At 46.5% G+C, this 24181-nt stretch overlaps 1 protein-coding gene across 1 annotated transcript in view; it reads left to right on the top strand.

Moving 5' to 3' along the window:
- PEX14 (peroxisomal biogenesis factor 14) overlaps window positions 1–24181 on the top strand; it is a 113387-nt gene that overhangs the window by 86587 nt on the left and 2619 nt on the right. The window contains exons 4-8 of the mRNA XM_028740687.2: window positions 8075–8197; window positions 13135–13220; window positions 16679–16781; window positions 18852–18949; window positions 21786–21877. Coding sequence (XP_028596520.2) covers window positions 8075–8197; window positions 13135–13220; window positions 16679–16781; window positions 18852–18949; window positions 21786–21877 — 502 coding nt within the window. The remainder of the gene's footprint in view (window positions 1–8074; window positions 8198–13134; window positions 13221–16678; window positions 16782–18851; window positions 18950–21785; window positions 21878–24181) is intronic.

Below are 24181 nucleotides of genomic sequence, written 5' to 3' on the forward strand. Positions count from 1 at the left end.
CGACTCTTCTGTTCAGAATGGTTTTACTTGCTATATCTATATCTATATCTATATCTATATCTATATCTGTATCTATCTATATCAGTTTTTATTGTATAATATATTGTTCTAACCCACCTTGGGTTAGAACAATATATTATACAATTACCTTACAATGAAGGATGGGTAAGAAGTCCAATAAACAAGCAAACACAAAAAGTTAACCTTTTCTGGACAAAAAGAAAGGGGACAATCTTTTTCTTTTAAACTTTTCTTCCATCTCACCTGGGAAAGCAATTCACAATCTCCATAGGCGATTAGTACTTACAAGAAAGTACTCCAAAGTACCTTTCATGTAAGCCTTTGCTGTCATAAAAGGAGCCTGCTGGATCAGGCCAATGGCCCATCTAGTCCAATGTCCTATTCTTGCAGTGGCCAACCAGTTTCCTCAATGGGAAGTCCGTAATCAAGACCTGAGCACGAGAGCGACTCTTCCCCTCCTGCATTTTCCAGCCCCTGGTAGTCAGAAGTATTACTGCCTCTGACAGCTGAGGTAGAGCGTAGGCATCAGGGCTAGCAGCCTAGCAGCCGTTGATAATTTTTGTTGTTGTTTTCTCTAGGCTAAACTAACCCGTGCAAATTTGACAGAAAGATATAATCCTGCACAGGACTTAAAGCCACTTTTCATATCCAGCAGCATCTCTCTCTCTCTCTTTTTCAATGCAAGTGGAAATTGCACGCTTTCCCTACATGTACATGCACAGAAAAATCCCCTCCTGTATCTGTAATCCGCCCCCCCCCCTCTGCTAGCGTGACCACCACTGGCTTGCAACTGTGGCAGGAACAAAAAGAGAGAGCAGTGGTTGGGGGTGGGGGGAATAGTCCAAATAAATTGTCTCCACGTAAATGAAGAAAGGGGAGGGGAGGGGATGCAGAGGGACATTTCTCTTGACCTTAGGTTTGCTTTGGTGTGTGTGTGTGTTTTTAAACAGAACTTTAAAAGATGAAATTGACCTGACAGGGCCCCCTCTCACAAGACGGTGTGCCGGGTGAAATATCATTGGGTCGCACCTTTGACCCCTGCCGAGCTGCATTTAAAACTCTGCTGGACTTCTTTCTTTCTTTCTTTCTTTCTTTCTTTCTTTCTTTCTTTCTTTCTTTCTTTCTTTCTTTCTTTCTTTCTTAGTGCAGGGTTGACTGGAGTAAGAAAGGAGGGGCTGGATCAGCCTCCTGTGCTTTTATGGGGTGGAAAGCAGTCGTTTACATGTGTAGGTAGCATAAGAGGGTAGAGGACAATGGCTTTAGAGGTCAAAACCAACACTTTGACGCAAGCTCAGGGTCTAGCAACATCTGGATTGAATTGAGCTGGGGCCCAGCAACATCTGGGTAGTCAAAGATTCTCAATCCCAGTGAGTTTCTTGGCTGAGCACAGATATTTGAACCCTGGTTACCCAGGTCCCAGCTCGAGGTGGCTTACATCATTCTCTTGAGTTCCTTCATTCATAACTAGGCATGAGCTAGGATGCTGTTCCAACACTTGGCAAGACCCGCTAAGCTCCTCTTTCAAAGAGCGAGGTGGCTACAGCCATTTGCACGGCCATCTTTCCAAATCTCAGGTCTGGGCAAGAACCCAGGAGGGGGACCACTCCTACAACCTCCTCTCATCTAATACTCCCCTCCAGAACATCTGCACAGCACTCATGAGAGTTCTTCACCCCTAACACTACGTATACTCAGTAGTGACTGGGAGCCCAACAGTAGGTGGCGCCAGAGCTAATGTTAGGCAGAGCCAACTGCTCCTAGTTTTGTCTCCATTCTCTTCCCTACCAAGTTCCACAAGGGCAGCACTGAGGCTAAGGAGGAGGAGGAGGAAGCTGACATCCAGAACCACCTACGGATGTTGCTTATGTATGGCGCGTTAACACAGCCTGTGTGAAAGGCCTGTGTTGTATAATGCAAATCGGAAGGTACCTCCACCTCTGGGAACTGTAGTTTGCTAAGGTGCTGGGAAGTGTAGTTCTGTGCAGTGGTAAACTGCACAGAGGTTTCCGGTGCATGGTGTGTACACAGCTTGTGCGAAAGACCCGTTTTGTATAATGCAAGTCAGGAGCCACCTCCACCTGTGACCTCTATGGAGAAAAATACTATGAGGCGTTATGAAAATAAGGGATAATTCGTCCAGTGGTGGCGGCATCTGGCTGGACAGAAGATGGATGGATGGAGAAAAGTGGTGGCGGTGGTGGTGGGGGGGGGTCGATATGTGGGTCACGTTCTGTTTTTGTTGCATCCCTTTGCTGTGGCTCAGTCCTTGCTTCTTACCCTCTGCGGTTATATTATTCCTTGCAGATAGCAATCAACTGGAAGGAAGTGTGTGTCTAATTTGCATGAGATTATTTAAAACAAAAAAAAAAACAAAAAACGGTTTGCATTAGTCAGGGTGATGGTAAACAACACAGATAGAGAGAGGGAGAGAGATGCCTCCTTATAATATAGCCGCGTCTCTCGGCTTTCAAGGCCAAATATAATTCACTTACAATCGGCAGCTCTCTTCATTCCTCCTTTTAACCTTTTGGATCCTGCCTGGGTCTCGGTCTTCACCAGGAGATAGGAAGCGCCGAGTTTATGCGGGGAAGGACTGGCTAGCAAGGAGAGAGAGGCAGAGGCAGTTGCAATGTCAGAAGCAAGGGTGTGTGTGTATGTGCGTGTGTTATGCTGCTCAGCGGCTGGGCACGAATGTGAGACGCAGTGAGCCAAAGTTGTAAAGCAGAGACTCCCTTTTCGCTGAGGGGAACTGTCTTGGTGAACACAGCAAGCTTTCAGGTTGCACAGAGCTCTTGGAATCAGAGCATTGTGTCGCTCCTAGGCCACCATATACCACTTGCCCCAGGGAATTCTGCCCCAGTCACACCTTGCCCCAGGGAATTCTGGGAGCTGTCGTTGGCCAGGGGTGCTAAGACTTGTTAGGAGGCCCCTAGTCCCACCACAGTGCTACCTTTCCCAAAGTTCCCCAGGAAGAGGGATTGATGGGTTCAGCCACTCTGGGAATTGTAGTTCTGTGAGGGGAAACAGGGTTTCCTCACAACTCTCAGCACCCTTAACAAACCACAGCTCCCATCTGCCCCAGCCAGCGCAGCCATAGATGACCATGACCAGTCCATGGAGGCTCCCACCAGCAGTTTCTACCAGAATAATGCTTTCTGAGTGAGACTCAATGATTTTTTTTAAAATAAAAATGCTTCCCATGGGATTGGGCCTATCACACCTGAAAAGACTATCGAAGTAGATGAATGTGTAGCAGCCACAAAAGCGCTCATCAGTGGTGTTTCATCAAGCTGGGGGGACGTTTTGTGTGAGCGGCTACAGGACCTACTAGGTCAGTATCCTGTTCCCTATTGTGGTCAATCAGATGCCTCTGGGAAGTCCAAAAGCGAAGTCAAAGAGCCACCAGCCTTCGTAGGCATCTGGGATATTCAGAATACACACATATTCTGCCTGTATCTCTAGAGCCCGCCTCAATCCCTATCTTAAGAGAATCCCTAATGAAAACAGCCGTGCTCTGCCTAATCCTATTGTCGCTGGCTAATATGGCCAGATTAATGCGAGAAACAAATTTCTATCTATTTTATCCCTCCCGAACAGGATGCGAATCTAGCTGGGAGGAGGGTAGCTTAACAATGAGTGTTATTTCCTGTGCTTTCCAGATTGGAGACCTCAAGAACAAAGGGCTTCTCTGTGGTTTGGTGTGCAATCTTCAGTGATAATATTTATCACATATGCTCTCTTTGAATGGATTTTTTTTTTGGGGGGGGGAGGAAGTAGAGGGAGGGGAATGGGCAGCCTGATTCAATTGGGATGCATTCAGAACACCAGCGGTAAAGTTTGAGAAGCAGGGGAGCTCATCCTGACAGCCCCCATAGCCACCTCCCCATAAATCCCCCAGTTTATTAGAATCAGCACGAGTGCAATCCTATATATTGTTCCTTAGGCGTCAGATCTCTTGAACTCAATGGGGTTGATTTAAAACTTGAGAAAGTTTTACCCAGGCATGGGCACTTTTGTACATATTATTTGGCTGCGGATCTGAGTTGTGAAATTCATGAAAGTGCAGATTTTGAAGGAGAGCTAAAGTGTTTTGATTTGTATATGGATTGTGTGGGTTCACCTTTAACCCCCCCCTCCAATCCTTAGCCAGTGATCAGGGATGATGGGAGCTGGGAGTCCAGCAACATATAGAGAGCCACACATTCCCCATCCATGCTATATCATATGCCAGCTGGGTGCCTTGGAAATGACGTTTCCCAGGGTCCCCAGAAGTGATGTTCCCAGGACCCCCCCCCATTCCCCACCCCAAGGGTCTTTCTGAAGCCTAAACCCACAGCATCTTATGAAAGTAATTCAAATCAAGTTTTGTCCCTGGAGGCCCAGGCAGCCTCAGGGGCTAGATGTGCCTTTTACCAGTTGTAATTGGTGCGATAACTACTGCTATTCCTGGGCCAGGAGAGCAGTGATGACTTCAAGATTGGATTGCTGCAATGCACTCTGTGGGGCTTCCCTTGCGCTTGACCCAGAAACTGCAGCTGGTGCAGAATGCTGCAGCACGGTTGCTGATGAGAGTGCGGCACTGTCAGCATATAACACCATATATTATAACATATATAATATAACTTCACAGCTTGGGGCCAGTTTTCTTGTGGGGCCTGCCTTAACCCACGTACGTTCACTTGATCGCTTTGATTTGCAGAATTGGCACTGCACTTTGGAACTCTCTGCCTATTGAACACTCTTTTCGGCACCTGCTCAAAACATTTTGTTTAGGCCAGCCTACTCAGGCAACGTATATGTCGACATGTTTTAAACTTTTTTTTTAATCCTTGGTTTCAATGGTTTTTCACGGTTTTAAATTGCTCTTCAATTCTAAAAAACCCCAAAATTTTAACATTCCTTGCAAACCGCGTACACAGTCAAGCAGTCTATAAATTTTGTTAAAACGTGCAGACCTGGCTTAAGTTTCTAAAATGAAAAAGACACTAAAATCAAGCATGGTTCCTTCTATAGTCTTGATCCCTCTGGGCCTTGCGTTGTAGAATCTGCCCTTCATGGCACGCTCCCCGCCCCCCCCCCTTCTCCTTCCCTTTCTCAGCAAGGACTTTTACTCCCTCTGAAAAAGCGAGCCAGCTGTGCAGTTTCCTTTTCTGCTGCTGGTCAGCAGCTGCTCCTCTTTCTTCTCTGTCTCCCTCTCTCATTGGCCAAATCCTTTCCAGATGTTGCGGCCTCTCCAAATGGAGAGGGGACCCCTCTTTCCTCTCCCCTAAGCCCACCCCTCAAAAGGATGATAGCTTTGCAGAGAGCCGGATTTAAAGCCCCAGCCATCCAAGCGCCCGCCTTTTAATAACCGGCAGGTCGTCAGCGTCCTTTTCCAAAAGTTTCATCCCAGCTTGTTCTGCTCTGTTTTTATTGCCTCCTGATGTTTTCTGGGTCCCATTCATGCTCATCACAATCAGACCTGATTTCCACTCCCCCCTTCTCTCTCTCTCTCTTCTCCCCCCTTTTTTTATTTCCGCATTTGTCATAAAATAAAGCAAATTATTCCCATCTTCAGAAACGATCTAGACTAATTAGTCGTCTAACCCAATAATTAGTTTTTTGTTTCCCTGTCTGTTTTCTTACATTATTGTTAGCTTTCTCCTTCCCTACCCTGGGTTTGTTGTTGCTGTTGTGTTGTTTTTCCCCACCCCACCCCATTACGGATTAAAATGAGCTACATTTGCAGTTGATGGTGTACGTTTCCCCCACTATGTTCGTTTTGTGTGTGAGTTTTTTGCGGATTTATTTTTATTTTTTTTGACGGAATGGGGGAATTGCAATAGAAAAGCTACTTCAAAAGCAGCAATAAACTCAAAGATAAATTAAGGAAATTGAATGAGCCACATTTGGAAAAAGTGTCAGGGAAGGCTAATACGCCCGTCGCTTAAGGTTAAATTGCGGCAGTGAAGAGAGAATGTGGCTCCCACCCCAGTGAATCCAAAATTTGAGACGCGACCCGCATATTTGCCAAAATACTTTCGCAAGGCGGCTTCCAGGGAGTTCTGTTGGGGATTCTGGGTTTTTAGTTGGGAAGCTTTTTGGTCTGGAGGGCCACGTTGTACCCTTGCTGTCAGAGGCATGGTGTCCGTGAATATCCGTTGCTGAGAAACACAAGTGGGGGATTGCCACTGTGCTCAGGTCCTGTTTGCAGGCTTCCCAGAAGAGGCACCTGCTTTGTCATTGCAAGAACAGGATGCTGGACTAGGTGGGCTGTCTAACTCATGGGTAGGCGAAGAAGAAGAAGAAGAAGAAGAGGAGGAGGAGGAGGAGGAGGAGTTGTTTGGATTTGATATCCTGCTTTATCACTACCCTAAGGAGTCTCAAAGCGGCTAACATTCTCCTTTCCCTTCCTCCCCCACAACAAACACTCTGTGAGGTGAGTGGGGCTGAGAGACTTCAGAGAAGTGTGACAGGCCCAAAGTCAGTCAGCAGCTGCATGTGGAGAAGCGGAGACGCGAACCCAGTTCACCAGATTACGAGACTACCGCTCTTAACCACTACACCACACTGGCTCTCAAACTAAGGCCTGGGGGCCAGATCCGGCCCAATTGCCTTCTAAATCCGCCCCGTGGACAATCTGGGAATTAGTGTGTTTTTACATGTGTAGAATGTGTCCTTTTATTTAAAATGCATCTTTGGGTTATTTGTGGGGCCTGCCTGGTGTTTTTACATGAGTGGAATGTGTGCTTTTATTTAAAATGTACCTCTGGGTTATTTGTGGGGTATAGGAATTCATTCATTCCGCCCCCCTCCAAAATGTAGTCCGGCCCCCGACAAGGTCTGAGGGACAGTGGACCGCCCCCTTGCTGAAAAAGTTTGCTGACCCCTGTGTGCTCTTCCGATGTTCACGCAGTGCATAGTTAAACCATAGAATTCGCTTCTATCAATGGCCACAAGCCACCATGGCTAGTATCACAAGTGGGGGAAATGGCTGCTGTGCTTGGGCCTTCCCATAAGCATCATCTTGACCACTGTAAGAACAGGATGGGCTTTGGGCCTGATCCAGCAGGGCTTTTCCTATGCTCTTACAGGCCTGCAACCCCCCACTTACCCCTGTCTTTATTTACTGGGACCAGTCCATATTTGTTTGGTTCCTGTCCTAGTTCAATATCTGTTTCTTTTGGAGGAAATCCTAATTCGAACGTTGCTCATTCGAGGACTTAACCCGACGTGGTATTTGCCACGTGGTCTGATCCTGCGTAAGGAGAGCATGGCTGCCAAAATAGTCCAAAGGACCACCATCCTGTTCTTACAGTGGCCCACCCAGACAGCACTCTCTCCATTTACAATTCCCAGCAACTGGTATTGCCTCTGAGAGTGTGGGGAGAGTCAGTAGCCGAGAAATATATTGTGACGATAGAAAAGTGGAACAAGCAGGTGTGACGGAGATGGAAAAAGGAGAGCAGTACTGTGGTACCTCGGGTTAAGTACTTAATTCGTTCCGGAGGTCCGTTCTTAACCTGAAACTGTTCTTAACCTGAAGCACTACTTTAGCTAATGGGGCCTCCTGCTGCTGCCACTCCGCCGGAGCACGATTTCTGTTCTCATTCTGAAGCAAAGTTCTTAACCCGAGGTACTATTTCTGGGTTAGCGGAGTCTGTAACCTGAAGCATATGTAACCTGAAGCATATGTAACCCGAGGTACCACTGTACCTCACTTGAATGGAAGGGAACGTACTTTCCAGAGGGGATTGCAAACGGCAGCCATTCATTGCTGGCCTCACTGGCGTTTTCCCTGGTACACATCTCTGACTTGAAGAACAAGCACCCTCATGGCTTTAAAAAAGGGTGTGGTACAGGCTGCACCTCCTTCTAGTTTCATCTCCATCCTCCTCCTCCTCCCTGCTGAGGGCTGAGGCTGAGGAGGAGGAAGCTGGCAGGTAGGACCACCTTCTGGGCTGGTTGTAGGTTAAAAAGGCAGGCAGGTGGGGACTGGCTCAAGACAGACTGAGGTTGCTAGGGCAGATCACCCAAATGGACCGGTATTAAATGGCTCCCCTCTTCTTTCAAGGGCTGACGGATGAAGAAATTGACCTGGCCTTCCAGCAGTCAGGTACTGCCAAAGAGGAGCCTCAGCCCCATAGCCTTTCCACGCAGTTGGTGCCGACTCAGCCACCTCATCTTACCCCACACAGTAAGTAGCTCCATGGCAGCCACCAGACTGTTTTATTTCCACACACCTCTCGATCTTGTCTTTTTTCTCAGGGCTGGGAAACAGGCAACGTTTCGCTTAAGTGTTTCTGGTTTTTATCTCCGTTTTGTTTTTCTCGGGCGCTAGCCCCCACAATGGTGGAAACATTTGACTGTAGAATGGCAATGCATTAAGGGTTGAATACAAGGAGGCAATATAAGAGTGGGAGCGATAGGCTTTGGGGTTTTTTAAAAATATCATTCCTAAAAGAGCAGCTTCGCATCCCAAATCAATATGTATTATACATAATATGTATATAAAATATGTATTTTAAATAATATCTTTACAATTTTGGGTTGTGTACAACCATTAGGCTAAAATTTAACAAGTCAGTCATGTCCATTAATGTCAGTGGGCCTACTCTGAGTAAATCCCTTCTCCGGGATACCCCCCCCTCTCCCTTGGCCATACCCCCTCCCTGCCTCTGTTTCTTGCTTGCCTGGATAGAGGATTGAGGGTAGAGGGAATCTGTGAGTATGTGTAGAAACTAGTCTACTGTACAGAGGTGAAATTTACATGCACAGTCCCAGTCTTGTTTACCTCTGCTGCTGCTTACCAGTGGCATGTGGCCCTAGGAAGGTTGCCCAGAAGAGAAAGTGGCCCTCAGGCTGTGCGGGGGGACGGGGGACACAGTCCCCCCCCACTTGTTTGGATCCATTTCTTCATTGAAGCTTACCTGCCATCTTGCCCGTTTCCACACCGTATAATTTCATCTGCCACTTCCTTTCATTTCCGCGCTTGAGGTTTCTGCTGGTTCCTGACGCCAGGCTAGTACGATCCCAGCCTCTAATAAAGATTTAACGCCAGCAATCTACTAGCACCTATTAGTCCCAATAAAGATATTGCAGAGTGAACGGCAACTTGTCCGCTCGCTGTGGTTTTGGCTCCCATCCTCACTCGTGAAAATGACAAGGAAATTAATTAATCTCCATGCAACAACTCAAACGAGCAATTAAGCCGCGGCCCTTCGGCTCGAGATGTAATTCTCATCTTGCTCTCCGACTGGCTCCAGAGGTTATCCTGAAGTACGGAAAGTGCATAAGGACATCAGAAGAGCCCTTCTGGATCAGGCCAAAGGCCCATCTAGTCCATCGCCCTGTTTTTTCATAGCTCCAGGAAGCCCACAGGCAGAGCAAGAAAGCTTGCAGCATTTGGGGCTTTTTAGTTTAGAGAAAAGACGAGTGATAGGTGACATAATAGAAGTTTATGAATTGATGCATGGCCTGGGTAAAACGGGATAGAGAAAAGTTTTTTCTCCCTCCCTCATAACACTGGAACTTGCGGCCACCCAATGCAGCTGAATGTTGAAAGATTTGGTACAGGTAAAAGGAAGTCCTTCTTCACTCAACGCCTAGTTAAACTTTGGAACTCACTCCCACAGGAGGCAGTGATGGCAAGCAGCCTTGGTGTCTTTGTAAAGGGTTACACAAATTCATGGAGAGAAGGGCTATTGATGGCTACTGGCCATACTGTCACTTTTCTCAGTTTTCCTTATTTTAAAGTCCCAGTTCCTTGATGCTGATGCTAGACCTTTAACCACAGAGGAGAACCAGTCAGTTCTTTCCTTCTCACTGCTTGAGTTCACTAGCATGTGCAAGTGTGTGTGTGTGTGTGTGTGTGTGTGTGTGTGTGTGTGTGTGTGAATCTTTTCCCATCTGTACTTTTGCCAAGAAGTGTCAAAAACTGCTTTTTTAAAAAAAAAAAACCCAACACATAGAGACACACATACACACACATACACCCCACAAGCCACCAACTCCTTGATTTTGATTAATATAGAGAAACAAGACTTGGGTTGACTGATAATAAAACTGATAAATGACATCTGAATTACTTGTAGCTGTAATTTATTACATAAAATATCTTTTATTTGACATGCGATTAGTTGCTGGAAGCATCACTCAATCTGACTAGTTTGAACGCGCTCCCAAAATGAACCCCCCAACTTGGAAGGAAAATAAAGGAGGCAGAGTGGGAACACTGGTGCTGTCTGCCGTTGGCATTTATGAAATACTCTAATCCAGAAGTGAGGAGAAATCTGACTCTAAGTGTTTAAATGATTGATAGGGTTTATATATACTTTTCCCCACCTCCCCTAATCTCCTTCATTACATACAAATTCCGGGGAGTTCCTGAGCTAAGGTGTGCAAGCAGTGTTTGCATTGCGCAGGCGTTGTCAGCATCCCATAATATTTACGGCCCTTGTCGGTGGGTGTTCGTGTGCTGGTTTTGCACCTGTTTTTTTTTTTTTAAGAACTCCACTGTCTTTCGTACAAGGGCTGTTGGTTCCTGCTCTCCTTACCCTTGGATGTTAAGGCAGCCACTCAAGTAGGCCTCCTCTGGCAAGTTAAGGGCTGCCTTCAGGCGATCGCTCAAAGAAGTGTCACAGAAGTCTGCTTTCTCTGCTTCCAGGCCACAGACGACCAACCTGGGCATTTGTTGGCTGACAAAACTTTTTGGAAGGCTGCTTGAGGATGGGGCAGTGGCCAGTGACAGAGATTGTTTTTAAAGGGGGATTGGGCAAGGCCGCATGAGAGAAGAGGTCTGTGGATGGCTCTTACCGCGATAGCTCCACAGAACCTCAGCGTTCAAAGGCAGTCTACCTCAGGATGCCAATTGCTGGAGGCCAACCAGTTGCCCTTATGTACTCCTTTGCTGACTTTGCAGGTGTGTTTTTATATATTCTGGAAGACGCTCAGATGGGCGGGGTAATAATAATAATAATAATAATAATAATAATAATAATAATAATAATAATAATATAATAAAATAAAATAATTCTGGGGTACAGGGCTTTAGCTGGATGCTGCAGCTGAATAGCTCAGTTGGTTAGAGCGTGGTGCTAATAACATCAAGGTCACAGGCTTGATCCCCATATGGGACAGCTGCATATTCCTGCGTTGCAGGGGGTTGGACTAGATGATCCTCAGTGTCCCTTCCAACTCTACAATTCTATGACTGTTCTGTAGGGCCCTGCTTGGGTAGTTATTTATGTGACACTAGCTTAGTATTTGCTATGTGACAGATTATTATATAGGTAGGGAGATTGCTGGCCTCCCCATTAAATATTTTGCAGGCCTTGAGGGGTTCCTTACCAATGCATTAAGAAGAGCTCCGCTGGATCAGGCCAAAGGTTCATTTAGTCCAGCATCCTGCTCTCACAGTCGTCTTACTCTTATTACAGAAAGTGGTAGGTTTTGCCACACAGATCCTCCTCCTCCTCCTCAAAGCTGTGCAATAAGTCTGCCAAAGTTACTAGTCCACAGGGTTGGGTCCTGGCTCACAGAGTCCCTTTTCACTGTCACATCAGGGGAGCTGGTGCAGAATGTGGGGTGTTTTCTTCCTCCTCTCCTTCTTCTTCTCCTTCCCTTTCCCCTTCCCCTCTCTTCAATTAGTTCTTTTCCCCTTTTCCTCAGTGCCTTTTATTTTTCACCACAAGACAGAATTGTTCCACACACCCCTAAAACGAGTAAAATGGCATTTCAGCTCCTCGTCTTTATAGACTCTCTGAACTTTCCGAAAGATCATCTCGGTCCCTTTTCATTAATAATGAAAACCAGGGGGCAATAAAATGTTCTTAGCACGAACATTACAGGGACAGAGGGAGAGATGACAGAGGTCAAAGGCCGCAGATGATGGAGTTGCTATGGGGGGGGGGGGACTTAGGGAGACCTACAGGTGTCTTCGGAGTCTTACTGGAGGTCAAAGAAGGAGTGGGACATTGGGGCCTGGGCAAAGATCGGGACAACTATTCCGACATGGTTCATAAGAAGACAGTAACTCCGTGATAGTCGGGGTTTTATTTGCAAGATTGTGAGTTGCTTCTCCTATACAGTGGTACCTTGTGTTAAGAACTTAATTCGTTCTGGACGTCCGTTCTTAACATGAAACTGTTCTTAACCTGAGGTACCACTTTAGCTAATGGGGCCTCCCGTTGCCACCACACTGCCACTGCGTGATTTCTGTTCTCATCCTGAAGCAAAGTTCTTAACCCGAGGTACTATTTCTGGGTTAGCGGAGTCTGTAACCTGAAACGTCTGTAACCCAAGGTACCACTGTACAGAGTAAACCCATTGAAATGAATGGACCTAAGTGACTAATGATCTTGAACGTTAGCGGGTCTGCTCTGAGTTGGAGACAACCTATTGAGTGCATGTATTGTGTAGATGCTTTTGGAGTTGAGATTGAAAAATCCAGAGCCAGGACTGGCAGTTACGGTTTCTGAGCCAAGTGAACTCTGGGAACTGTAACTCTGTGATGGGAATAGGGGCATCTTAACAACTCTCAGCATCCTTAACAAACCACAGCTCCCAGAATCCTTTGGGGGGAGCCCTGACTGTTTAAAGAGGTATGATGGCGCTTTAAATGTGTGGTGCGGATGTGGTTATATATTTGGTATGTATCATTGGCCGGATGTTGAAACGTAACCTTGTAATACATACTCTCAATCTGAAGCTTTACTGTATATCCCGGACAAAAAAATTCCTTCCAGTAGCACCTTAAAGACCAACTAAGTTAGTTCTTGGTATGAGCTTTCGTGTGCATGCACACTTCTTCAGATACACACTATCTGTAACTGTATATCCCAGGTTAGACAATTTTACAATTGCTTCTCTGGGGAATTACTCCATATTTACTGGAGGCTCTTCCTCAGGGATGGGGAACCTGTGGCCTTCCAGATCTTGTCGGACTTCAACTCCTATCTGTTCTGACCGTTGGTCATGCTAGCTGGAGGCTGATGGGAAGCAGAGTTTGACCGTGTCTGGAGGGTCCTAAGTTCCCCATCTCTATCCTGTGCCTGGATAAGGAGTGCAGCAGGGAATACCACAAAACCCTGCCCATTCCTATTCACTCTTACCTTTTTCGCTTCTGCCCTCCAGGTCCCCCTGGTTCCAGATGGCGGGATTACGGCGCTCTAGCGATTATCATGGCAGGCATCGCTTTCGGCTTCCACCAGCTCTACAAGGTAAGGGATTGCCTTCTGACTTTTGTCAAGGCCATGGGATGCAACCAGAATGCTGACAGATTCACATGAGGATATACAGTGGTACCTCAGGTTAAGAACTCAATTCGTTCTGGAGGTCCCTTCTTAACCTGAAACTGTTCTTAACCTGAAGCACCACTTTAGCTAATGGGGCTTCCTGGTGCCACCGTGCCGCTAGAGCACGATTTCTGTTCTCATCCTGAATCAAAGTTCTTAACCTGAAGCACTATTTCTGGGTTAGCGGAGTCTGTAACCTGAAGCATATGTAACCCGAGGTACCACTTTAAAAAAGGAACTGCTACAGAAATGTAGAGTGCTGAATTTAAGATTTTTTTTGGGGGGGGGGGGGGGATGAGAAACCAAGAAAACCAAAATTGTCAGATCCGTCCTTCCTTATCTCCATATAGGCCTGGGAATATCCCTTGTCTGAAACCCCGGGGAGCCATTGCCAGTCAACACCATGTCTGCTTGATTAATGGTCTGTTCTGCCCAATTTTGTCCATAATCCTGCTCCCCACTGATATGCAGCACCTGGAAGGTTGCATAGCAGGGAATGTGGCCCCTGCAGTGTAGAGAGTTGAGCTCCCTGGACCCCATGCATTCCCACCCCCTGGAAATATACTTTGTAGGTCTGTTTCTGTTAGCAAAAGGAGAGAGTGTTAACTTCATTAGGGCTTATGAGTCAACAAAGCACAGTGCCAGGGGAGTATTTGAGTTTTATCTGCATTTATTGGAAAGATGCCCGCCCCATCTTTCCATCTAAAACTTTGCAGGTGGCTAATGGCTGCAGCTCTGAAAGCAAGCAACTGGGCAGGGAGGGGAAGCTAAAATAATTCTGTTTTTCCTTTTTAAAAAACTTTTTTTAAAAAGTGATACAAAAAAAGTAGCAGTATAATATGAATAAAAAACTGAGTTGGCAACAAGCAACTTTAGGGAGCTTTCGAAAGCCCGGGCAAACTAAAGAGGACTTGAATTGGCACCCAATGCTCATCAAACTATTTGCCATGTGTTGGGTGTAATTCCAAGAAGCTTTTCCACCTGTTGTCACCTACCTCACCTCAGACATAGGAGGGCTTCTAAAGGTGATTTGAACCAGTTGGGAGCACCAACATAGGTTTCAAACAAACCCTAGTTTGTTTAACCAGCCAACTTCAGAAACCATGGTTTGAAGAAACTGGCTAGTTTTACACTGGGGTAGAGAGCCTGCTTTTCAGCCTGAGGGTGTGACACATAAACACACTGTGTACAAGTATTCCTGCTGGTGCATGTAACACTAAACCATGGTTTATCATGACACACAAACTCAAGCACTGTGCAAGTACACAGCCTGCCATTTTACCCAATGCAGCTGTGGGATTATTTTTTGAACTCTGGAAAAGACCCTGTAAAACAACTAAACAAAAACAGAAGAATTAATTATTTTAGATCGTACTGTGCATGAAAAGCCATTTCAAGAGATCACACTGTGTGTGGTCGCTGCATGTTTTTCCACCAGGATTTTACCAAAAGCATCCACCAGGTCTCTTTATATATGACAATCAGAAAATGCAGTATTAGCTCACAGAACATTGTGAGTTGTTTGAAAAGGAAAAGGGGAAGATTAGGGCCGATTGGGGTTTGTGTGCAGAATGGTCCACTGGAGGAAAGCATGCCTGGCTGGATCCTGGAGCAGGATCCTTCCTTTTAGGAGGTGAGAACACATTGCAATAGTCTTTCCTTGCAAGTCCTACTTGTTAAATATACAAACAGGTAAAATAGGACTTTAGCCTCATGTAAAAGAGGCAGGAGTGGGAAGTGGGGTAGAGGTAATGGCTCACAGATTTTAGCAGTGACTCCCATTGTGCCAGAGCTAACCTGGGCATTACAAGGGTGTCCCCTCACTTTCATTTGTGAAGTGCTAACAGATATGCAAATACGTAAACGAGGCTGATGCCAGACATCTGTATCATTAACATTGTAGATCAAGTGGAGAACATATTCCCCCACCCCCAGGCACTTCAATCTTGTGGGGTTTTTTTTTTTTTTTAAGCATAGTAAACTCTCTTTAAAAAGTACCTTTAAACATTTCTCTCTCCCCAGATAGACAATATTTATTTATTTATTTTTCCTCTTTAAAGCAAAGATTAGAGGCAGATGCTAGGCTTTGTCTTTCTCTATCTAATATTTCCCCCCAGAGGTGGAAGATTAATATTTCTGTTCTGGAGTACAGCAAATCTGAAATTCCCTTTGGGACAGAGATGATGATGATGATTTCAAACTATACCTGCAAGGTCTCAGGTCCTAAAATGCCTTTCTCACCAGTCCTGCCCCCATGGCCTGCTCCAAAGTACTGGAGGCAGAATGAGAGGGAATTCCTATTTGTGAGTCCCTATGTGCCTCACATAGGGAACAGGCTGGATGCGGCCCTCCAGCTTCCCTTTCCGGCCCTTGGAGGTTTCCCCAGCTCATACCCGCCATTTGCCCTTCTTCACACTGCAAGTGTATATCCCTGGCTTGAACTTTAATAATGCTATGGTTTGTGATGTGCCAGCAAATCAGAATTGCAAACCATGGTTTGAAGTGGGTTTGTAAACCATAGCTTGCGCTAATGATGGTTTAGCTCAAGGTCTGACTTGGCAAACTTTGGTTACAGTCATAGCTGTGCCTCAGAAAAAATGGGAGTACAGTCAACCAGCGTCTGTGAGCCAGGGTCTGCATTTGGATGTCATGCTAAACCAAACTCCCCCTTGCAGAGGAGGGAGGAGTACCTAAGCTTGGGAGGGGAGGTAGACTCACTCTCATTACACCAAGCTACAGTTTAACTCTGCCATCTCAATCTGGTGTTTTACCCAACTAAATCAAAGTAGACTCATTGAAATAAATAGACCAAAGTGAGTAATTTCACTTGGCTTGCCCTGAGTTGAACTAGTATTTGATACAGCCATGTATATTTTGGAACAACATCCCCAGCCAGCCTAATATGGGATATGAGACCCAGAACATCTGGAAGGTATCAAATTGGCGAAGGCTTGGCTAACATTAGGTCTCAACCAACTCATAGTTTGCTTGTAAGTTTGAAAATGCAAATCATAGTTTGCTGTGATATCTGAATCAAGTCCCATTGGAGGCTAGGCAGTTCTATATATCCAGCATCCAGCAACCTATCTGGTGCTGATTGAAGTCTTGCAAGGAATACATGGTTCTCAGGGTGCTTCAATTAGGTCTGAAGCAGTCCATAGTTTGCCTCTACAGTTGGAAGTGCAAAACCCAGTTTAGTGTGATATCTTAATTGAACCTGATTGGACACTGGGCCATTCTATGTGTAGCACACCACCAGGCACTGATTGATGTTTGGCAAGGAATGTGTGGTTCAGATTTCAGGGTGCTTGAGCCAAGCACAAATGTACCCCCGTTTCCTTTCCTCCTGTCAACACACTTGGCTCTCTGCTGTTTTGGTGCAGAAATACCTGCTGCCGTTGATCATGGGCGGCAAAGAAGACAGGAAGCAACTGCAGAGGATCGAATCGAGCATCTCTGAGATGAGTGGCAGCGTGACGCAGACAGGTGAAGATTAATGATTCCATCAGTCCCTGCCCCTCAAAGCCCCTGCTCCCCACGTCCCTCCCCCCCCCACGTCTCCTTTCTTCTCGCCCCCCACCCCCAGTCTTCCCTCCTTTCCCCAACCTTCTCCTCCATCTCCACTTTATGTGGTGACTTCATTTATCTGCTCTGAGAAATCTGTTCACATTTGCAAATGAAGCCGCCGTCATTTCGGTTTAATTTGAAATTGCTTGTTTACTGTCGGCGCGGCCTCAATTAATTATGTTTTTACGGAAAGGCTCCCAACCTCAGAATATTAATAAGGGGAATAAAATGACAGCCTTTCGAAGGGGCTGTAAAGTTCATTTTTAATTTCTGCTTCTCTGAGGGTTTTCTTTGGGTTTTTTTCCCTCCTGCCCCCTCCTTTTTCTTTTGGGGGACGGGTGGGGGCACCTGCTCTGCTGCCACCCCTTCCCCTCCACATTTTTTCCTTCTGAGTACTCAAGGCAGGGTCAAGAGAGTCTGTAATTACGCCTCGTCCCCTGACCCTGGCAACCTTCTCTGTTATTGACTCCATAGGGCTATTCTTCATTACACACTGCCCCGACGGATGACCTAGATTAGCTGTTACCTGTCACACTAGTGAAATCTCTCTCTCCTCTCTCTCTCCCTCTTTTTTTTATGAACCTGTTTACTGGTTTATAATTTGAACAAAGGGGGGTTGGGGGGAACCTCTGAGCAGTGTTAATCAGTCCCCCTCCCTGCCACAACTGAGTTTTCTTTCCTGGAGACGGGGGTGGTGGGGAGAATGTATCCAGAGAAGGAATCTTTTCCCCATCCGCTATATTCACGTAAATGACTTTTAACTGGCCCTTTGCCTAGAACATAAGAACAACCCTGCTGGATCAGGCCAATGGCCAGGATCTTGTGCAGCATCCTGTTCTCACAGTGGCCAGCCAGGTGCCTCAATAGGAAGCCCGCTAAGCAGGACTCAAGCACAAGAGCGCTCTCCCCTCCTGCGGCTTCCAGCAACTGGTATTCAGCAGAATTACTGCCTCTGACGCTGGAGGCAGAGCATAGCCATTACAGCTAGTAGCCTCCATGAATTTGTCCAATCCCCTCCTAAAGACATCCAAGCTGTTGGCCGCTATTGCCTCCTCCAGGATCGCTACACTGTGTGGAGTCCTTTTTTTTTGGTTTGTCCTGACTTTTCCAACCATCATATTCATTGGATGTCCATGCGCCCTAGTGCTATGAGAAAAAAACTTTTCTCTGCTTTCTCCATTCCGTGCATAATTATTTGATTCATGTGCTGTTGTAAGTGCATAGATGCAGAGCACAGGAGCATCTTCTAAAGCGGGAGGAGGATAACTGCTACTTTTGAATTGCCCAGCAATAAAACCGCTAGCACATTTTTGCAAAGCTAAGCAGGGTTTCAAATTGAATTGAAGAACACATGTTGAGATTCCTGCATTACAGGGGGTTGGACTAGATGACCCACGGGACCCCTTCTAACCCTACAGTTCTATGATTCTATGTTGTTTTCCCAATCTCCCAATAGGGGAAGGGCTGTAGCTCAGCGGTAGAACACCTGTCTTACATGCAGGAGGTTCCTTGTTCAGTCCCATTCAGTGTATTTTGCGGATGTGATTTGGGCATCTGTTCCTTCTTTGCTGCTGCCGCTTATTCCAGAAGTGTTGTCCTCTTCCAAACCATATACAGACCTCAAGCGCGAAGGAGAGCTTCCCCCCGCGCAGTTCAGAGGTAGATAAATGACACCGAGGCTGCGCGAGTTCAGGGAGACAGTGCAAATCATAAACTGATATAATTAGAAGGGAGAGGTTTTGGATAGATATACTGTGGGCTTATAGACACCTATACAAAGGGAAGATAAAGTAGAAATAGGGGAGGTTAGATAACAGTGCAGGTAGATTACCCATGGCGTTGATAAATTATAAGCGGTTCGGGCAAGCAAAAGCCACTGATAAATTAGACGTAGAAAGAACGGAGGCATCTTGTAGTTGGACATCAGAACACTTTTTTTTTTGGTTGCGATCTCATTTCCCCCTCTGTTTCCTTCCTCTTTTAAAACAGTGACTCAACTTCAGACAACTTTAGCTTCTGTCCAGGAACTTCTAATCCAACAGCAGCAGAAAATCCAGGAGCTCACCCAAGAACTGGCTTCCTCCAAGGTATCTCTCATCACCCTGTACCCTTTCGATAACTGCAAAAACGGGTCCTCAAACAGCTTGCAAAAGCAATTCATGAAATATGCTGCGGTGGCTTTTTTTTTTTTTAAAGAAGGATTTGACAGGTATGTGAAGGGGAGTTAAGCCCACCAGCAGTTGCTGGGGAGCACGATCAATGTAGCGCATCTGTGTTTTAAATCAGGCTTACTAAAAGCCAGAGCAGGCATTCATGCAGAGACGCAGCGGGCAGCCTCCCTTCTGCTTAGTGTTCCCAGCTCCCAGGAGCCTTTAGTCCAGGCATGTGGAATCTCTGATCCACCAGATCTTGCTGGACTACAATTCCCCTCATCCCTGGCCTTTGGCCACACAGGCTGCAGTGAGTTGGCAGAAACATCTGGAGGGCACAAATACTGTCCTAAATAATTTGGTACCAGGAGAAAGGGAATCCAGCCTCCCAAGCCCCCATTCACTCATTTTTCCTTTGGGGAGACAGAAGGTCTTGCTGGTGGCCTGGAGCCAGCCAGGAAATTGGGAGACTCTCTCTTCTGAGTCTGAGAAGTGTTAAGATCAAGAGCATATGTTACACTTTAAGGGGAGAAAATGAGCTTGTTGGGATGGGGAGTCTTTCAAGATTCCTCCTCCTCCTCCCTCTTTCTTCTTTCTTCTTTCTAAAGCCCTCCTCTGAAAATAGTGACACTTGCTGCTGTTTATACAAAATAATGTGTGTGTGTGTGTGTGCGCGCATTTTTTTGGCATTTCATAGCATTCATATACTAGATTGCAACAAAACCTTAAAGTGCTTTACATTTTTTTAAAAAAAATATTAGTCAACAAAAGACAGTTGAAAGCACTTATTTAAAAATTATTTAAAAACCAATTGGCAGTAGGGATGAAAAGAACATGTCAGCATTCTGTGTGTCCAGATAGGATTTGCCTAAACATAAATGTTTCAAGCAGGCACTGAAAAGTGTACGGTGTACATCAATAGGCAGGGAGTTCCAAAGTTTAGGTGGATGTCGTTGGGCTATAGTTCCCATCATCCTCCCTGACCATTGGGCATGCTGGCTGCATTTGGGAGTTGCAGTCCAACGTCTAGAAGGTGCCAGGTTGTGGAAGTCTTCCCTAAACTTTAGCAGTTAAAAACAACAAAAACCTCAACCATAGTTTTTTCAGCTGTGCTCTTTAAGTTTTTATGTCGGCTTTTCAGACTCCTGCTGACATGCTGTAAAAAATGAAAAAGAAGGGCTTTAAGTAATTAAAAGGAAAAAAGAAAAGCCTGCTACATTCATCTGTGTGTGTGTAGGCTTGAATTTTCTACCACTTTTTGTTTCTGGGGTTTTTGTTTTTGTTTTTTGTTGTTGTGGCTGTTTAAAAGAGGCTGGCTTAAAAAGCCCCAGATGTCAGGTTTTTATTTCTTAAATCCTGCAGCATCTGGCACCATATGTGTTTTGGAAATCCGAATCCCTTTTGCACAGGCCAGCAAGTGGAAACCACTCTCTGCTCCTTTAATGTGCTTCTGCAGTTTTCAAAGGGCTTCGAGAGAGAGAGAGAGAGCCAAAAACGGTGGCTTGTGGATTCCCCACTGCCTCAGAGGCTCAGGGAGTGGCAGCCTCCCTGGGGAACACATCTGTGCCTGGGTTGTCAGCTACTATGGAGCTGAGCCTGTCGCTGCCAGAAAGGCAGGCTGGGGGGGGGGGCTGCAATGGTTGCTGCCAAAGCAGCAGCAGCAGCAGCAGCAGCTGGGAGCCGTTTCCAAGCAAGATGATGTGAGCTGAGACTTAGATAGCCCATCCAAGGATTACACCTGGCATGGATGGACTTCAGGGTTTCTGGATCACCACTTAAAACAAAACAACAGCGTGAAGCCCAAGGATGAAGGGACGGCTTTGGCTTAGTGGCGAAGCACCTGTCTTGCATGCAGAAGGCCCCAGGTTCATTCTCCAGATAGGGCTGGGTGTTGCCCTCCAATCTCCATGGGATGTCCCTGATTCAATCTCCATGGGATGTCCCTGATTTGAGGCCCTGGAGAGCTGGTTCCAGTCAATGCAGACAGTACTGAGATAGGTGGATCAGTTTTCTGACCCAATCCAATCCAGTATAAAACAGCTTATTGTATGTTGCCATGTCTTAAGCGAAGGGTTGTAGCTCATTGGTAGAGCATCTGCTTTGCATGCAAAAGGTCCCCAGGTTCCTCAGTGGCAAAATGGTGGCTTATGGGCGGAGCCTGTTGCCTCCTTCACCCCTGAGCCTTGCACTGCAACCACTTGTGACAACTGGTTACAGTTATGCCAGAGTTATTGCACGGTCAGGGATACTAACTCTCCACCCTGCAAAAAGCCCTTTACTGTTGTTGCTATGGTTAGAAAACTATGAGTCAGAACACTGTGGGGTTAGTTAAGGGCGGGCAGGCAGGCTTGCAGGGTATATCTTAAAAACACCCCCCCCCCCCAATTTATTATTATTTTTTAAAGTCCACCAGGCAGATCCTGGTGCAAAAGTCCTGTGGTTGGAGAGCTCAAGGTAATTCCATGCACAAATTCCTACATCCATTATGCTCACCGGAGTTGCACTGTCTCATTTCACTCCCTCTTTGGCCTTCAATAAAAATTGTTTATTTTAAAAGAAAATCTAGGCAGGGCAATCCTCATGTGCTGCCCCTTAATGCCTAGCTGTTGTGGCGGAAACATCTGCCTGCAACCTTTATGATTTCTTTGAAAGACAAACAACGCCGTCCTCGGAAATGCTTTTGAGAGCCTGTGTTCTTGGGATACTTTCTCTTGAGGGGAGTCCATGTCTGAGTTCATCTGCCTTTGACCAAGACTTCCTCTTTGCATCCTAGGCCACGACGTCCACTAACTGGATCCTGGAATCTCAGAATATCAACGAGCTGAAGTCGGAGATTTATTCGTTAAAAGGGCTGCTTCTAAACAGGTATGCAATAATACAGAACCACAAGAACCTACGAAGAGACTGGCTGCAGGAACGGGCTAATGGCCCATCTGAGTCCAGCATCCTCTTCTCTCTCAGTGGCCATCCCAGTGCCTGTAGGAAACACGCAAGCAGGATTCAAACACAATAACACTCTTCCCCTCTTGGAGGAAGTTCTAAGGGGCCAATTTCTCAATAATGCAACCCACAGACCCACTGGGCCTCTCTGCAAACCTGTCTTTCTTTTTCCCTGTGCTTATATACTGCTTGATACCAAAACAGTCTCTAAGTGATTTACCAACAGATTAACAAATTGTAGGGGTTGCATCCAGTGCTAGACCTGCTCAAACTATACCCATTGAAATTAATGGACACGAGTGACTTTCTTAGGCCTGTTGCATCCAGGGGTTGCATCCAGTGCTAGTCCTGCTCAAAGTATACCCATTGAAATTAATGGACACGAGCGACTATCTTAGGCCTGTTAATTTCAGTGAGTAGATCCATTGAAAATACGGAACATGAAGTGAGGTCCATTAATTTCAGTGGGTCTGCTCGGAATAAAACCTAGTTCAATGCCACCTAGTAGGTCTACTCTGAGCAGGACTTAGTAGGAGCAGAGGAGGGTTCTCGCTCCTATGCTGCAGCATTCTGTACTAGCTGTGGTTTCCAGGGCAAGGGCAGCCCCACAGAGTGAATTGCAGTAATCCAGATGCCAGTGTCTGAACTCTTGCAGTCATACCTTCCCAGTCCAATAATAATTGAAGCTGCCCTACCAGGCATAGCTGGTCCCAGGCCCTTCTCTGTTCAGGGAGTGAGCTGGACTTTAGGAGCTGGCTATTGAATCTAGCATCTTCAGAGTCTGCCTCCTCCCCCTCACAGCTGTCACTGGTTCTTAAAAAAACAACAATTGGGATATGTGGGGTGATGCACTGTATGTCTAAAGCAGAGATGGAGATTCTTGTTCAGCCCAAGGGCCACATTCCCTTCTGAGCAACTTTCCAGGGGCCACATGCCAGTGGTGGGCAGGGCTAGAGGTGAAAGTGGGCAGAGCAATGGCTGTACCTTCGTGCAGTAGGTTGGTTTGTACATACACACTCACACACCACTCTGTGTCCTCCAAGCAGGCAAGCAAGAGGCATTTTCACTGTTCAAGGACACATTTCCAGCCAAGCAGAGACACTCAAGGAGCGTACAAAGCACAGCCAGTGTGGGGTGTGGCTAAGAAGAGGGGTGTGGCTTGGGGAGGGTACCAAGGGCCAAACGGAGAGGACTGGAGGGCCACATTTTGCCTCCGGGCCTGGGATTTCCTCCCTGTCCTAAACCTATTTCTCATGCAGAACTCCAGTGCTCTGTTACTGCCAGCGATTGCTAGGTGAGCCGAACAAGGACACCCGTGCTCTTGTCTGTGTGTCCGCAAAGGGACATCTCATCATTAACAGGAAATTCATTGTCGCCATTGGGGTGTGTGTGTATATGTGTGTATTAATGCAGCTGTGGAGATAAGTGCTTTTGGAAAATATATTTCTTAAAATAAATAAACAGAACCAGCCAGCTCAAGCCCCCCCCCCCCCGCCCGCCCCTTTGCAGCAAAGCAAGAGGCCGTGACACCGCAGCCAAGGAGAAAAGCCTCCAAATTGAATTTCTTGATAGCATTTACGATACTGGTGAGTAATGCGGAGCGTTTGCTCGTTTGCATGCAGAGAAGGTGGCGGACGCTTCCGATACAGGGTTTCTTCCATGGCTAAGGGGCAAAGGCTTTGCCAAGAGGGTCAGACGTCCTCCCATTTTCATTCCCCCTCTGGAAATCCCTACATGTCCCTGACACTACTTAGGGGATGTCTTAGAATCAGTTCCTAGCCTACAATAGTGACTAACACTGTGTTCTGGGTTAACAGCTGGCCATGGAAGCCTGTTGGGGATTCCTGAATGCAGGTGTGGGGGGTGATCTCATACCCATGGGACAAATGCAACCTCTCCAGGCCTCTCTATCTGGCACCCAGGCCTCTGGCACCCCCTCTCTCTAGGCCATGCTTCCTCACTGGCCCTGCTGTGCACACTTCTTGAGTATTTATGCCTGGCTGGAACACATCATTGAACTCTGATAATGCCTCTTGCTTGCCTGAATGGGGGATAGAGAGAGGGGTTTGTGTGTTTGCAGAACCTCTGGCGTTTGCATGACTGGAAGGTGGCCTACTGTACAAAGGTAAGAATCACTACAGAAGGAGAGAGTGCTCTTGTGACCTCCTCCTGCTTTTGAGTTTCCCATTGGTGCATCTGGTTGGCCGCTGTGAGAACAGGAGCTCTTCT

Source organism: Podarcis muralis, chromosome 7 (assembly GCF_964188315.1).
Source record: "Podarcis muralis chromosome 7, rPodMur119.hap1.1, whole genome shotgun sequence".
Taxonomy (NCBI): Eukaryota; Metazoa; Chordata; class Lepidosauria; order Squamata; family Lacertidae; genus Podarcis; species Podarcis muralis.